At 60.3% G+C, this 15,756-nt stretch overlaps 2 protein-coding genes across 2 annotated transcripts in view; one reads left to right on the top strand and one right to left on the bottom strand.

The window, feature by feature from the left end:
• Window positions 1-15,756, top strand: part of LOC135185521 (uncharacterized) — a 40,741-nt gene that overhangs the window by 15,012 nt on the left and 9,973 nt on the right. Inside the window, exons 15-29 of the mRNA XM_064162277.1 lie at window positions 2,016-2,198; window positions 2,241-2,390; window positions 2,522-2,765; window positions 2,989-3,186; window positions 3,318-3,782; window positions 3,998-4,396; window positions 5,273-5,399; window positions 7,130-7,243; window positions 7,817-7,927; window positions 8,986-9,892; window positions 12,808-12,966; window positions 13,029-13,077; window positions 13,654-13,998; window positions 14,105-14,305; window positions 15,057-15,449. Coding sequence (XP_064018347.1) covers window positions 2,016-2,198; window positions 2,241-2,390; window positions 2,522-2,765; window positions 2,989-3,186; window positions 3,318-3,782; window positions 3,998-4,396; window positions 5,273-5,399; window positions 7,130-7,243; window positions 7,817-7,927; window positions 8,986-9,892; window positions 12,808-12,966; window positions 13,029-13,077; window positions 13,654-13,998; window positions 14,105-14,305; window positions 15,057-15,449 — 4,045 coding nt within the window. The remainder of the gene's footprint in view (window positions 1-2,015; window positions 2,199-2,240; window positions 2,391-2,521; window positions 2,766-2,988; window positions 3,187-3,317; window positions 3,783-3,997; window positions 4,397-5,272; window positions 5,400-7,129; window positions 7,244-7,816; window positions 7,928-8,985; window positions 9,893-12,807; window positions 12,967-13,028; window positions 13,078-13,653; window positions 13,999-14,104; window positions 14,306-15,056; window positions 15,450-15,756) is intronic.
• Window positions 193-3,399, bottom strand: LOC135185605 (tigger transposable element-derived protein 3-like). Its single transcript, XM_064162455.1, has 3 exons — window positions 3,033-3,399; window positions 2,658-2,783; window positions 193-2,515 (listed from the first exon to the last, which is right to left on the bottom strand). The coding sequence occupies exons 1-3, from the start codon at window positions 3,064-3,066 to the stop codon at window positions 681-683; spliced, it is 1,995 nt and encodes a 664-aa protein (XP_064018525.1). The 5' UTR covers window positions 3,067-3,399; the 3' UTR covers window positions 193-680.

The raw sequence follows: 15,756 nt of genomic DNA on the forward strand, positions 1-15,756 counted from the left end.
TCCCCACTGCTTGTGGCTGCTGCCTGTGTCCTCGGCACTTGGGTGGAGATGATGCAGGCTTGGGTGCTACAGGGGGCCAGGAATGGCCACAATGTCACCAGGCTGGGGGGGGGGTGTGTGGCTCCAAGCCAAGGTGAGGGAGGGGAAGGGGAGGTCTGGGACACGACGTTCAAAGATTCCAATCACCACCAGTGCGGTGCTGTGCTGAATGCAGCCTTTTTAATGCCTATTGCAAACCTCTGGACACCACATGGCAATGGCAGCTGGTGGCACCTGGTACCCCCTGAAACCTTGTAGCCAGGAGCCATGGCCCCCAGAATGGGGACACCACAGCAATCACTCCATGTTGGCCCACTGGCAAACACGACTACACCACTCACAGCAAATATCTGCCAGGGGCAGCTCCAGTTGGCTGTTGAGGCCACCCCTTGGGAGGAGAAGGTTTTGGCAGCAGGTTTGTGCCACCAGTGTTGCCACTGCCCCAAAGAGTGCCATGCAGAGCACAGTGGCTTTGCAGTGCTCTCTGACAGGCCACTCACACACAGACTCACAGCAAACCCCATGGCACAACTCAGCTGGCCCAGCTGCTGGTGATGGCCAGGCCAGCCTGGTGACAGCCCCAAAGAGCACTGGTCCCTGTCACCAGCACAAGCAGGTCTGGCACTGCACCGCTGCTCCTCTCACTCCTTGGCAGTGGTGTCCCTGGTGAGAGCTTGTACAGTGTTGGCTGACACCACATGCACCACATCTTCCAGCTCATAGAAGGCCTGGAAGAGGTCAGGCGAGGTGGCCCGGAACTCCAGGTACCGCCGCAGTGTGGCCAGGCTGCCCCAGACCTCCCGCTCCGAGGGGCAGGGCTGCACCGCCGGCTCTGCCGTGTCCTCGCCCTCCACCATCCCCTCAGCCCCATCCACGGGCTCCCCATCACGCTCCAGCTCTTGGTCCATCAGCACACGGTGCTCCAGGCTGAGCAGGCTGGGTGCTGGGGCCTCGGTGCTGGTGTTGAGGCCGAGGCCAGCAGCACGGAAGCAGTTGGTGATGAGCCCTGGGCGCACATCGCCCCAGGCTTGTGCCAGCATGTGTAAGACATCCAGGAGGGTCAGCTGCCCCGTGCCACATTCTGCCAGCTGCCACCTCAGCAACCGGCGCCGGTAGTGGTCCTTGAAGTTGCTTGTGATGCCGTGGTCCATGGGCTGGGCCAGGGTAGTGGCTACTGGGACAAAGACCATCCTGACGTTGGAGAGCTGGAGGTAGGGGTGGGCCTCGTGCTTAGTGAGGAGGAGGAGTATGCTCTTCCCCTGGTGCCGCATCCCCTCGTTGAAGTCCCGAAGCCACTCAGTGAACAGCGAGGCGGTCATATTAGCCAGGCTGCTGGAGTGGTAATTCCAGGGCATCTGCTGCAGGTTGATTCCACGCAGGCAGTGGGGTCTGGGGTTCTCCCCCACGACCCACAGTGGGATCTTCTCCGAGCCGTTGGCGTTGGTGCAGAGCAGAAGTGTCAGCCGGTCGCCGTCACTCTCACCCCTACTGGGGGAGCTGGCCAGGAGGAGGACGCCTGTCTCCCCACAGGCGTAGATCTCAGAGGGGGCATAGCTCCGGAGAAGGCTGGGCAGCACGGCGCCAGCCCACTGCTCGGCCGCAGGCTGCTCTGTGTCCCCCTTCTCTGACGGCGGTTTCTTGAAGGCAAGGCTATGGTGTGCCTCGAAGCGAGCCAGCCAGCTGCCACTGGGCTCCAAGGTGGGCCGGCCCAGTGCCTCGGCAAGGTGTTTGGCCTTGAGCTGGAGAACTGAGCCGCTGATGGGCAGGTCAGAGGCAGGGGCACTCTCCACCCAGCGCAGCAGGGCAGCCTCGAGGGCCGCATCCTTCCCCTCCCGCTTGCGTTTGCGCTCAGGATCACCATTGCGGTGCCACTCGCTCAGAATCCGCTCCTTGTTCTTGATAATGCGGCAGATCTGAGGCTGTGACACCCCAAAGCGCTTGGCCAGCTCGCTCTGCGACACCTTGGGGCCCTCCAGCATCTCCAGCACCCGCACCTTCTCGGTCAGCGACAGCTCCTTCCGCTCCTTCCGTGGTGTTGATGTACCCCCCTCAGTTGTGCCTGTGGAGCGGCCGGCACACGGAGACGGGCGGCACATAGGACTGCCCGTGGCCCCCAGCCCCACGGGCTCAGTGAAGCCTCTCCCGCATCGGCCACAGGCGTAGCTCCGCTCCCCGCCATGTGCCAAACGGTGCCGCACCAGGTCTGGCTTTTGCCCGACACTGCGGCCGCACTCGGTGCACTCGAGCAGCGGCTCTCCTGTCCGGCAGCGGCGGCTCTCGAAGGCAGTGGATGGGGTGCTGAAACCACTGTTACCGGCACCAGGATTTGGCTCCGGCTCGATGACACCGCAGTAGCTGCAGCCCTGCTCCCGCAGCGGAACGAGGATGTCGCTGGGGCCGGTGTGGCAGGATGGGGGGGAACCAGGTGGTGGGGATACCCCCTCCTCGCTCTTCACCTCCTTCCCCAGCCAGTCCCCTGCAGAGATAGGAAGGTGTCGCGGCGCAGCCCCCTCACCGGGAACCCCGCAGGACCAAGCCCACCAGTTTATCAGTATTTGGTCCACTCCCTGGCCCCCATCCCTGGACCCACCCGGTCCCCTATGTCCCATCCCACTCACCCTGGGAAAGGCCGGTGGGTGCTGCACGTGGCCGGGGGCTCCGATGCTCCCCGTAGCGCCCTGCCGCTGCCACCTCCTCCCCTCGCTCGACCTCGGCCAGGATGTCGGGTTTGGTGATGGCGTAACCTGTCACGGAGACAAGAGGAGGGACAGCCGGTGATGCCCCTGGGGATGCCGCCACAGTGGCTGATCGCGACAGGCCAGGCTTCGCATCCCCCGCGGGGTGGCTAGCACAGGCAGCTGGAGTGCTCCTACTGTGACTCCGTAGCTGCCCCACCACCAGCTATGCTGGTGTCCCCGCCACCGTGCCCGTGGCCTCACTCACGGCTAGGCCGTGACCGCGAGCTGGTACCGGGCGGGACCCGGGTGCCTCACCCAGGGCGACGGGGCGCTCGCTGTCCTCCTTCATGGCACCGGCACCGACCCACTCTTCGGGGAGACGCGGCAGTTGCTAAAGGCGAGGCTCGCCGTGCGGGAAGGACGGCGGGGGCTCAGTGATGCACCGCACCGGGATGACGGCACACGGCTGGCGGGAAGGGGAACGGGGCGTCGCCGGTGCCTGTGGGGCCGCCTGTGGAGTGGGGAGCACTGGGGCCGCCGCGCCCCGGCGGACTGCAGTGCCAGTGGTGTAGCTGAGCCGGGCCCTGGCCCCTTCCGTAGGCTGGTGTCCGGTCGGGCTCGGTAAGGTCCGGTCGGGCTCGGTACTACTCCAACGCGACCCCCACCCCCGCCCCGCGCGGCCCCGCGGCTGACCGCGGGAACGCGCGCGCTGAGCCCCGCCCCCCCAGCCGGCTATTGGCCAGCCTCTCAGCAGGCACCAACCGGATTGGTGCCTCCACCGCCCAATCAGCGTGGGGCCGGTGCTGCGGCGGTGGCAGGGGCCGGCGGGATTCGTCTAAGGCCTTGCGCGGTCTTCCCGCCGCTAGGTGTCGGTGCACCGCTGCCCGTTGCCGCCGCTGCTCCCAGTGTGCCCCGCGCTCTCGGGATGGCCGCTCTGCCCCGACGCTGCTGAGCAGGCGCCGGGCCCGTGCCGCCGCCGTTCGTTCCGTCCCGCCGTCGTTACCGCCGCCGCTGCCGCTGCCCACCGCGCCCCGCTGGGCCATGGCCGACTGGGCCCCCGCTCAGGTAAGCGCTGCCGCTGCCCCCCATCTCCTCCCACCGCTGGCCGCCGCCCCCCGGCCTAGCCCTGTCTCCCGTTCTCGAGGAGGCAGCTGGGCCTGAGGGCTGTCGGCGCTGGTGCGGGCTCAGTCCGACCCCTACATTGGCCCCTTCACCCTACGGCCGCCAGGACACTCCTTGCTGGGGCACTGGAGCCCACGAGCCTGTCTGTGTCCTTGCAGGAGCTGGAGTGGGACATGGAGTCCGAGGAACTGGCCCTGGAGCAGCCTCTGGCCAGCCCAAAGCAAAGCCCCACTGGGGAGGCCGAGCTGCCGGCCGCCGAGATCTCTTTGACGCTGGTCACGGAGATCCAGGCTGTGGACAGGAAGGTGAACATCCAGTCCGCCCAGCTAATGAACCTGGAGGGGAGGATGAGGATGGCAGAGTCCAAGCTGATCGGCTGTGAGAAGACGGCGGTGGAGTTTGGGAACCAGCTGGAGAGCAAGTGGACAGCACTGGGCACCCTGATCCAGGAGTATGGGCAGCTCCAGCGGCGCCTGGAGAACATGGAGAACCTGCTAAAAAACAGGAACTTCTGGATCCTCCGCCTGCCCCCAGGGGTGAAGGGGGAAGTCCCTAAGGTAACGGTTCTCTGCTCTGTTGCTTTGCACATCCTCTGTGCTCGTAGCCCTGTTGCAAGGGCGGCCGCAGTGCTGAGCAGGATGGAGTTTCCCTGCAGCAGTGTCTTTAGTGCCAATCAAGAAGCACCAGCACAGGTTGCTTTGTGTAAGTTGCACACTGTTGGTCACACACCAAAACGAACTCTGTGGGGTCACCAACTCCTTTGTGAGGATTGAGCTGGCTTTGAGTCATGCAGAGCTGCGTGGCTCAGCCTAGTGTGCCTGGTGAGTTTGGTGTCATCCCTTGTTCAGAGGCAATTGCAGCAGAATCATGTCAAAAATGAAGTGAGAAAAGAGTCTTGTGTTGGGTGCTGCATAAAGGACGTTGCCTGCAGCTCTCTCCAGCTCCCTGAAAGGAGGTTGGAGTGAGCTGGTGGTCAGTCTCTTCTCCCCAGTAGCAGGCAATAGAATGAGAGGAAATGCCCTGAAATTGTGCCAGGGGAGGCTTAGGTTGGACATAAGGAAAAATTCCTTTGCTGAAAGCATGGTCAGGTGTTGGAACAGGCTGCCCAGGGAGGTGGTGGAGTCACCATCCCTGGAAGTGTTGAAGAAATGTGTGGACGTGGCACTGGGGACATGGTTTAATGGCCATGGTGGTGTTGGGTTGATAGTTGGACTCAGTGATCTTAGAGGTCTTTTCTGAACAAAACAAGAATGTGATTCTATGAGGAAGTTGGGTAGGGAAAGCCCCTTTGTGTCCCTTGTGGGCTGGGGTGAAGCTGCCTGAGCCAGGTGTGTGGGACAGACTGGGTGCTGGTGCATGGGACTGTCCTACATGGTGCTAGGTGAGTTTGAATGAGAAAACAATATCTGAGCCTAGGATGCTTCTCCTTGCAGGTCCCTGTGGCCTTCAACGATGCTTCTTTCAACTTCTCCGAGGAGGAGTGGAAGAGTCTGAACGAGTGGCAGAAGGAGCTTTACAGACACATCATGAAAGGCAACTACGAGGCTGTCATCTCGATGGGTAAAGCTGAGATGGGGTTTGCTCCTGAGAGCCTTCTGATATGCCAGGTTCCCCCAGGGCCTGGTGGATGAAAGCATTGCTGTTGCCTGGTGGGCTTGGGGAGGGTGGGTGGTGCCTGGGAATGCCCTTGTGCCAGCTGTCGCCAGCCGTTAGCTGGGTTCTCACCAGCGCGGCTTAGCGGCGTACGGACGTGCCGAGCGCCGCTGCGGTCACCGCCTCTCCCTGACGCTTTCTATGGGCGGTTGGAGCCGAGCGAGCGCCTGATTTGTGAGGAGGAGGAGGAGGGGAAAGCCAGAGCACCCTCAAGTAAAGGAAAGGTGGGGAAAGGGAAGATTTGGTTTTTGTCGCACTCACACACAGGAGAAAAACAAGGTGCACAGATCCAGTGAGGTGGCTGCATCAGCCGTGCAGGGCAGTAGAGGTGTGCCCTACCTCTGAGGTTCGTTCTAGCTCTTTCTGGGGGATTTTCAGACCTCCAGGTGCAGAGCTTTTGGTAAAGGAGGAGAGGAGAGGAGGTTTGTCAGCTCCTCAGGGCTCTGCCTGGCCTTCTAGGGATCATCTCTTGCACAAGCTGCTGTGAAATCTGCTCCTGACAAGCTGGCCAAGGCAGGTTCATCTTTCCCCTCCAGTGGCTGAGGGCAGCATGTTCATGGTTGAACGAATTCATCTCACTCTTTCCACTCCTGGCTGCGGGGAGTCCGCAGGGGACACGCTGCCATCATGAGCACCTGCGTGTGTCCTGAGAAGTGATTTGGTCTTGGCTGAACAGCCACACACAGTGAGTGGAAGTACAGATGTGGTTCCTGCTAGGCTGACATCACCTCCCCAGGTGCTGAAGCTGCTGGTGTGCCAAATTCTGGGCGATCCAGGCTTTTGGGGCTTTTTTTTTACCCCCACTTTTTTCCTTCATTTTTCAAAACAGAGTTCTTCTTCAGTCCCTGCGTGCCAGGGATGAAGGCAAAGGTTAAACACTGTTCCCCCATCCTCCTCTTTAAATACCTGTGTCCTGCTCTAGAGGTGCAGGAAGAGGACAGTCCCCATGATGAAGGTGATCTGTGGATCTGAGCCTGGAGCTTAGAAAAATGTATCTGTGCTTCATCTGAAGGTTTCCTTTGAGTGAGGAGCTGTAGGGGCTTGGCCCTCATTTTAAGGCAGCCGGATCCACCAGAGCAGCGGTGGGAATGAACACCCAGAGACTCACACTTGTTTGGAAAGGAAGTTTTGCTCTCTCCACCCTAAGGAGAGATTGTGATTGTCCCCTTTCCCCCACCCAAATCCGCAAGCAGCCGGTGACTCGGACGAGTCGGATGGAGCGGTCCTGGCTGGAGGGAACCGCATGGGGAGGGCACTTCCCCTGCTGCCGCTGGCTGACAGCTCTGGTGCTGTCCCCGAGCTGAAGTCCCCATTGTAATGGATCCGCGGAGCTTAGCAGAGAGGAGAAGGAAGGAAGCCTGGAGGTAAGCACAGATGCATTTTCTTATTCTCCTCCTCATGCTGCAGGCTGGGAGGTGCTCCTCACCTGAGCAGAGTGTGCTCCTGCAGTCCGCTCATGTCCCCAGGGCCCAGACCAGGTGAGCACTGCAGATGTGAGAGCATCTTCTTAAGCCTCTCTTTCCATTACCTGGCGTCCCCAGCAGCGAAGGAAGGTTGGTGGGCCAAGGTCTGAGAGCCTCTTGTCTCTTTTCTGGCAAGGACAAAGCGTATGTTCTGATCTTCTTTTTGCTGTGCAGATGCTGCCATTTCGAAGCCTGATCTCCTGACGAGGATTGAGCAAGGAGAGGATCCCAATGTGGAGAATCCAGATGACTCCGAGGGAGGAGAAAGCCCTACAGACCCCAGCACTGGTGGGCACCAGGATCTGTAGATTCATAGACTGGGTTGGAAGGGACCTTGATGATCATCTAGTTCCAATGCTCTTGACATTGGCAGGGACACCTTTCACTAGCCTAGGTTCCTCGAGGCCTCATTCAGCCTGGCCTTGAACACCTCCAGGTAGGGGGCATCCACAGCCTCCCAAGCCAACCTGTTCTAGTGTCTCACCGCCCTCATTGTGAAAAATTTCTCCCTAATGTCCAGTCTAAATTTGCCATCCTCAAGCTTCAGTCTGTTGCCCTTTGTCCTGTCACTACAAGCCTTTGTCAAAAGGCTGCTCTGAGGTCTCCCTGGACCCTTCTCTCCTTCAGGCTGAACAACCTTAACTCCCATAGCCTGTCCTCATAGAGGAGGTGGGAAGCAGAGATGTGGCTTCACCCTTCCGCTTGCCTTTGCTGCTGAATTTTGCTAGCCTTGTCCTTGGGCACAGGGGTGACTTTGCTGTCTTGGTTCTCATACTTGATGTGACCACCAGTCCTGCAATCTTCTGTAGAGCAGCTGTTCCTGCGAGTGTGACCTCCTGTCCTTCTTTCCCTTGTGCACAGAGTTTTCCTTTCCTGGTCCTGATGACAGCTCATGGTGTAAATACGAGGAGACTCCCCTGGAAAGCCATGAGGGCTCTGATGAAGAGGAGGTCATGGAGGTCCCGACTACATGTGAGTTAGAAGCAAGGTTGCAGGTTTGGTCAGGCTAGAGGTGGAGATGAGCAGATTGCTTGGAGTTATTGCCATTTCAATCACGTGAGATCCTTCAGGTATAGGTCCTGTACAAGTCCAGAAGGAAGTTTTTTTTTTTTCCCTTCTATTTATTTTCTGCCTTTATCCTAAACCAGATGTTCTCAAAGACTGTTCTGCCTCACCTCCTGCTGAGGACCCCTCAGCTCTCTTTGTCTAGCTGTGCAGAGAGGACTCAGCATTGTGCTGGCTGAGCTTTATCAGTGGTCTGGGTGAGGGGATCGAGGCATCCTCAATCAGTTGGCAGATTATGCCAGGTTGATCTGCTGGAGGGTCAGGATGGCTCTACAGAGGGATCTGGCCAGGCTGGAGCAATGGGAGAGGCCAATGGGATGAGGTTCAGCAAGGTCAAGGGCCAGGTACTACCCCTGGCTCACAGCAACTCCATGACTGCTCCCAGTTTGGGGCAGAGTGGCTGGAAACTGCCCAGCAGAAAAGGACCTGGCAGTGCTGGTTGATGGCAACTGAAGATGAGCCAGCAGTGTGCCGAGGTAGCCAAGAAGGCCACCAGCATCATGCATGGATCAACACTAATGTGGCCAGCAGGACCAGAACAGGATTATGTTTAGGTTGGACATGAGGAACAATTTTTTCCCCTTGAGGGTATTGAAGGCCTGGCGCAGACTGCCCAGGGCAGTGGTGGAGTCCCCGTGCCTGATGGGGTTTCAAAGCCGTGGAGATGTGCTGGGGGCTGTGATTTAGTGGTGACCTGGCAGTGCTGGATTAAAGGTTGGACTCAATGATCTTAAAGTGTTTTCTCTTTCCACACCACTGATTATATAATCCCAAGTTAAAACCCTTTGGCTTTGTGTCTATTCCACTGTGGCTCAGGTAGCTCCAGAATGGGACTTGGAACCCCAGTGTCAGGTTCTGTCCTGAGGGTGCAAAGCAGAGGCCAGCTCTGCCCTGAAGGACCTGTGGGCTAAAAAATGAGATGGTTCTTGTCCAGAGAAATGACCTGAATGTCTCTGCTCTGCCAGATCCACAGCAGTGTGATGAGGAAGGTTCTGAAAGCCTTAACCTTCCCAGCTCCTTGTCTGGAAAATGGGAAGAGGTCTTCAGCCCAGAGGAAGAGGTAAAATCAAGTGGCAAGAACCAGAGTGGATCCACCTCCCAGCAGAGAACCTCAGCGGGCAATGGGCTGAGGCGCTCCTCTCGCCGTGGGAGAGACTTGGCCAAGAAGGACCTTCCCGAGGATGTGGCCACAGAGGAGGGTCCCTACATCTGCTGTGATTGTGGGCAGAGCTTCCTGGAGAAGGAGGAATTCACCAGCCACCAGAAGGTGCACACCAGTGAGGAGGCCTGCACTTCCCTGGAGCACGGAGAAAGCTTCCGACCCAAGTCCAAAACTCCCAAAGGCCAAGGGTCCTCCCGCTCCAAACCCTCCAAGCGCCCCGATGGAGAGAAGAGCTCTGAATTCAAGTATGGCTTTGTCAGGCACCAGGTGAACAACATGGTGGAGAGACCCTACACCTGTTCCCAGTGCAAGGAGAGCTTCAGCCTGGAAGTCAGCCTTATCTTGCACCAGAAGCTCCACACGGGGAAGGGCGACGGGCCACTGACCTGCACCTACTGTGGGAAGGACTTCCGAGACCTCTCCAAAGCCATCCGCCACCAGCGCATCCACACCGGGGAGAGGCCCTACCAGTGCACCGAGTGTGGCAAGAGCTTCATCCGACGGGATCACCTCCTCAAGCACTGGAGGGTCCACACGGGGGAGACGCCCTACCAGTGTCCTGTCTGCGGCAAGCACTTCCGCTACAAAGAGTCCCTCAACTGCCACCAGAAGATCCACTCTCGCAACCCTCGGCCCATGGAGGAGTCGCAGCTCAACCTGGAGTCTGCCACCCAAACTGGCAATTACTGTGTCAAAAAAGAAACTTCTCAGTAGCACTGCAGGAGGTGGTGGTGGTGGTGGTGGTGGTGGGGGACACAAGATAGTGGTTACCACCATGTGCAAGCAGGATGGGAGGTGAACTCGTGTCGCATCTAATCAAGTGTTGATCACACTACAAAGCCTTCTTTGGCCAAGCATCCAAGGAATTCCTCTTAGAGAAAACAACAAAAACCCAACAAACTCTGCTCAAGGCACCTCTTGGACCCCACCAAGGGGTTGTGTTGGGACTTGCAGAGTGGCGGAGGCCTCGTTGGCCCCTACGTGGGTTTGGATTTTTGCCTGTAGAGAATAATCCTGAGCAGTTCTCCAGGCTCTCTGTTTAGCAGGTGTTTCCCCACCTGATCTTTGTGCATATTCAGGAGCGACCAGCTCTTGCTTGCTTTTTTTTCCACTCGTTGGGAGGGAAGGAATGTGCCATTCCCAAGCTTTTGCTGTCACCATGCCTCAGATGGCAGCACCGTGCTGTGAGGCAGGGGCTGGAATGGAGAGAAGTGAGGCAGAGACATGATGAAGTTAAAAACCAAAAACCATAAGAGACTGACAAAGAGCAAGGTGAGAAAAAGTAGGTGCAGGAGGAAAGGACAGGAAGGAGAAGGGATTGAGAAATTGGAGGAGTCAGGAAGGGCACTTTGTGGGAGTGACTCGCCTGAGGAGGACACACCTATGTTGTGTGGATGTTACTGGTCCCAGTTGGGCTGTAATTTCCCCTGTGGCCCATCAGACAAACTCCTGTGGCTTGAAGGTGGTTTTCTTGTTTTTTAACTGGGTTTGGTCTCACACTCAGGTAAGTCAGAGACGAGTGAAAGCAACTTCTCCTAACCCCTGTAAAGAGCTCTTTGGTTTTTAGTTAACCTAGGAGTAGTATGTTGTTATTATTATTATTATTATTATTAATTATTATGATGATACTACAAGGAAGACGTGTGACACACTATATTTCACAGTGGATCTAAAAACACTTCAAATGTACCAGAGAACTGCCCAGGCCCCTTCCAGGCCTCTTGGTGTAAATAAGGGTTGGGGGTTCTCGGTGCTGCTCAGTGTCGTCCCCGCGGTGGCTGTTGCGTGGTTGTCTCTCCCCCCTGCTCTGTGTCGTCGGCTCTGCTGCTTCGTGGTGATGTTTTGTAAGAACTTTTTTTGTAAAGTCTGTCAATACAAAAGTTGTTTCCATCTCCAAGCTCGTCTTCGGGTGAGGAATCCCAGCCCCTTTGCTCGCCATGATGCCGCAATGCAACACCCATGCCTGCCACCTGCCTGCTAGTTACTAGCTTTTGCCAGGTTAATTTCACAACTGGTCAACTACATGAATCAAGTCTAGCATCCAAGGGATCCAGGGCTGGTAAAATCAGGCTGCTTGGTGCAGCTCTGGGGCTGCTGTGATTGGTATCTAGTAAATTAAGCTACTCTAGGGATGCTGCAGTCAGTGTCCAACAAAGGAAGCTGCTCTAGGGCCACCATGGTTGGTGTCTGGTAGAGGAAGCTGCTGTGGAGCTGCCACGTTTGGTGCTTGGCAAAGGATGCTGCTGTGGGGCTGCCATGGTTGGTGTCTGGCAAAGGAAGATGCTCTGGGGCAGTTATGACTGGTGTCCAGCAGGTGGCGCTTCTGCGGGACCGCTGTGGTTGGTGTCTGGCAAAGAAGTCTGCTCTAGGGCCATCATGGTTGGTGTCCAGCAGATGAGGCTGCTCTGGGGATGCTGCAGTCAGTGTCTGGCTTTGAGGGCTCGTGTTTTTAAGCTTTTTCTCTGCCTTTGGTTTTAACATCACTGTTCAACGTGGCAGCTCCATGAGAGGCTGTGCAGTGTCTGTGCTGGGACAGCCCCGTGCTACAAGGAGCACCAGTGATGCCATGAGAAGTACCAGTGAGTGTGGCTGGGATATCATGGACTTGCCCTCCAACATGGAGAAAGAGCCCTGGCATGGCTCTGCTGAGGGTCTAGCTTTCCATGCTGTGGGGTCATCTCACCAGATGAGGTGGTCTGGTCATACAGTGCCCTGTGGCATTGTGGCAGAGCTGGAGTGACCTTGGCACATGGAGGCCGAGGTGTGTTAGAGGGGCAGACAGCACATGGAGCCACAGTGGGTTGGCATCGCCACATCTTTGCTCGTGTGTAGCCAAGCTCTTTGTACTGGGGCTGCCAATAAACTCTTTGTGCGAGGCCTGGCCCTGCCAGATATTGCCAAGTTTTTTCTTGCTGTGTCCTGGGGAATCTTAGCCCCTTCTCTTTGACCCTGGTGACATGGGGCTGGTGGGTGGTGGGATACAGCAGGTGTTCCAGGAGCATCCTGCCTTTCTTCAGCAGTGCATCCCCCTTCTACTGTCATCCTCTCAGCTCACACTGGGGACCTGGCAGGGCACGGGCTGTTGCTTCACTCCTGAGGTGTTTCTGGGAGCAGAGGGAGGTTGGGATGGACCCCTCAAAGGGGTTCTGGCTTGGGATGGACCAAAAGTGGAACTGAAATCTGTCTGTGCTTTGTGAGGCCAAGGTCCTGGCATCCCATAGGGGGAGGGGATGGAACAGGACAGGGTAGATGATATGGGGCAGATAGGATAGGGTGAGATGGGAATGGGATGGAACAGGTTGAATAGGACATAATGGGATGGGACAGTGGTTGGAGTGAGGTAGGGTGGGATGGGACAGGATGGATGGGATCAGACAGATGGAACTGTATGAGACATTAAGGCATGGATGGGACAGGCTGGGATGCAGTGGGATGGGACATGACATGACAAAAGGGAATGGGATGTGCAAGGCAGAATAGGACTGACTGGGGGGATAGGATGGGCACAGGAGGGGACAGTCTTGTCCCAGTGCCACTCGGGAGACGGTAGGTGGTGTGCCATATTCGGGGGTGGTGGTGTCTGCTCGGTTGCCATGGCAACCTCACCCTCCGGCCGCCATTTCAGAGCCCGCGGGGCGCGGAGGGGACACAAGGCGGGGGGGGCCCTAGTCTCGGGCGTGGGCGGCCGCCAGGGGGCGCCCGCAGTAGCTCCGCCCCCGGCTATGGCGGCGCCCGACGGGACCCCCCCAGAACCCCCCCGCCCGGCGCTGCCCGCACTCCGCCAGTGCGCTGCGGGGGCTCCGTGCACTGCCCCGTTGTTACCGTGTTAAGCCGAACTCCCCACAGGGTCCGTGCGAGCCCCCAGTTCGCTCTTAGTTCTTTCAGAGCACTCCCGGTTAGCCCTCCCCCCACTTTAGCTCCTCCTCAGCTCTCTACCAGTCACCCCCAGTCCTTCCCTGGCCAAGCCGCAGCTGCCCCAGGCACGGCCCCAGTTCCTTGCAGCCCCTGCTCATTCTCTCCGCAGCCCTCCCTGCCAGCCCAGCTACCCTGGGAAGCGCTCCAGTTCTTCAGCTACCCGCAGCCCCTCCCTAGTTGCCCCTGCTCTCTGTCCGGTTGCCCACGGAGCTGCCCGTTATCCCGCGGTCCTCCCGTTATCCCCGTCCTTCCCGTTCCTCCCAGCTGCTTCCCACTGGCCCACAGTCCTTGGTCAGCTCCCCCAGCTATCTCAGTCCCTTTCCAGCCACCCCCAGGCTCGCTCCAGTCCTTCCCCAGTTACTCCCAGCCCCTCCAGTTCCTCCCTAGCTCTGTCCAGCCCTGCCCTAGTCCTTCCCCAGTTCCTTCAGACCCCCTCCAGGCATCTCAGTCTTTCTCCAGTGGCACCCAGTCCGCCCCAGTTCCCTCGGCCCTTCCAGTCTCTCACCCAGTCATCCCCAGTCACTCCCCAGGTCCCTCCAGTCCCTTCCTCTCCCAGCCTCGCCACGCAGGCTCGGTCCCGGGGCACCCGCCGCCCCCCACGAGGGCCCCCCCGTTCCTTTGCCGTGGGGCAGCGCCGGGCCGGAGCCAGACCGGGCCGGGCCGGGCAGTGCCGGCGGGGAGGGCCCCGACGGTGCGCGGCGGCGGCGTGGTCATGCCGTCGGTGCGACAGGGGGCGCTGCGGTGGCACAGGGCTCCCCGCTCTGCCCCGCCCGGCGCGGCCCCCGGCGCGGCCCGCGCGCGACGGCGGCGGCCCGCCCGCCCCCTGCCGGCTCGGCGGGGCAGCGGCGGGGCCGGAGCGCCCAGCGCGGAGCGGCGGAGCCGGGACACGGAGCCGCGTTCGGTCTCACGCCGCCGCCGCCGCCGCCCCTCCTCCTCCTCCGCCCCCTTCTTCGCCGCTTCCCCCTCACGCCTTTCCCCGTCTCCTCTCCTCGGTCGGGCCGGGCTAGGCAGCCGCTGCCCCGCCCCGCCGCGCCTCCCCGCCGCGCCCCTCCACCCCGCCGCCGCCGCCCCGCCGCGCCGAGCCGCCCCGGGCCCAGCCCGATGCCCGGCGGCGGGCGGAGGTGAAGGAGCGAGCGGGCACTGGATCCTCCCGGCCGCGGCCCCCGGGGCGGGAACAAAGGGCCATGGCCGAGGGGGCCCCCGCGCAGGTAAGGGCTCCGCACGCCGGTCGAGGCCCTGCCCGAAGCCCCGCGGGCCGCACGTCGGGGCGGGCCGCGCCGTCGGTTCCGCGGCGGGAGGTGGCGAGGTGGGCGGCGGGGAGGGAGGCTGGCGGGGGCTGTCAGTGTGCGGGGTCGCGGACGCCCCCCCGGGGGGACGGCCAGGGAGCGGTGCGGGCACGGCCGGCGGCGGTGCGAGCAGCCCCGGGGGCGCGGCGCGGTCGGGCCGGGCCAGGCCAAGCCGGGCCTCCGCGCCCGGCGGCGCTTGAGCTGCCGTCGGGGGCCGGCCCTCGCCGTCCTGCCGCATCCCCCCAGCCCCGGCGGCTGGGCCCAGCGGGTGGGGGAGCGGTTCCTACGCCGCCCCCGTGACAGCCCCACTGTCTTGTCATCCCCCCCTCCATGTCACCGCCCGGTCCCCATGGCGACGGGGCGTCCTTGTCCTGACAGTGCCCGCCAACCCCCCGGGGTGTTCTTTCGCCGTGACCATGGCAACGAGGCTCGGCTGTCCCGTGTCACACACCCCTACACCCAGCTCAGTGTCACCTCCTGTCCCCAGCCTGTCATGGCCCCCGTCGCTGTCTCGGGTCCAGCCCATCCCATGGGACCTGCACAGTCGCCATGAGCAGTTTAGCGGGGACACTGGGATGTCCTCGGGGACCTCGGGAGCGCTGAGCCCTGCCGCAGCACCACCACCTCCGTAGTGGGTCCCCATGCCGTGACCCCCACATCTTTTTCCCCACAGGCACCGGAGCCGGTGCTGCCACCGCGCTGCCCTTCGCCCCTCCGGCCACCGGTCGGCCCCGAGCGCACCTTGGAGCGGGAAACACAGACGGCCGAGCTGTCTCTGACGGTGGTGGCAGCTGTGCAGGCGGTGGAGAGAAAGGTGGACTCCCATTCCACCCGCCTGCTGGACCTGGAGGGACGGACAGGGATGGCAGAGAAGAAGCTGATAGACTGTGAGAAGACGGCAGCTGAACTGGGGAACCAACTGGAGAGCAAATGCGCAGCACTGGGCACCCTGATCCAGGAGTATGGGCTGCTCCAGCGGCGCCTGGAGAACATGGAGAACCTGCTCAAGAACAGGAACTTCTGGATCCTCCGCCTGCCCCCAGGCAGGAAGGGGGAAGTCCCCAAGGTAACGGTTCTCTTGGGGGTGCTGGAGCCCAAAACGCTCCCCAAACGCTGATGGAGGGCAGGACATGGGGGGAGATGCAGTGGGTGAGCAAGGATGGCCTCAGTGCAGGTGAGTCACTCGCTGTCGGGATCTGGATGCAGTGGAGCTGCTCCTCACATCTGCCCTGAGTCTCCCTGGCTGGGACCCGCCTGTGATGGGAGATAGACCTGGTAGGAACGTCTCCCCATGAAATGGACCCAGGAGAAACATCTCCCCATGAGATGGACCCAGGAGGAATGTCTCTCCACGCTCCAGCCAGAGATTTCAG

This window comes from Pogoniulus pusillus, chromosome 23 (genome assembly GCF_015220805.1).
Source record: "Pogoniulus pusillus isolate bPogPus1 chromosome 23, bPogPus1.pri, whole genome shotgun sequence".
Lineage (NCBI taxonomy): Eukaryota > Metazoa > Chordata > Aves > Piciformes > Lybiidae > Pogoniulus > Pogoniulus pusillus.

Excerpts from the sequence above, each read along its gene's own strand:
- LOC135185605 (XM_064162455.1), bottom strand. The coding sequence starts at position 3,066 with ATGAAGGAGGACAGCGAGCGCCCCGTCGCCCTGG. Across the intron at positions 2,784-3,032 it reads CGAGCGCCCCGTCGCCCTGG|GTTACGCCATCACCAAACCC; the intron begins GTGAGGCACCCG and ends TCTCCGTGACAG. Across the intron at positions 2,516-2,657 it reads ACCCACCGGCCTTTCCCAGG|GGGACTGGCTGGGGAAGGAG; the intron begins GTGAGTGGGATG and ends CTATCTCTGCAG.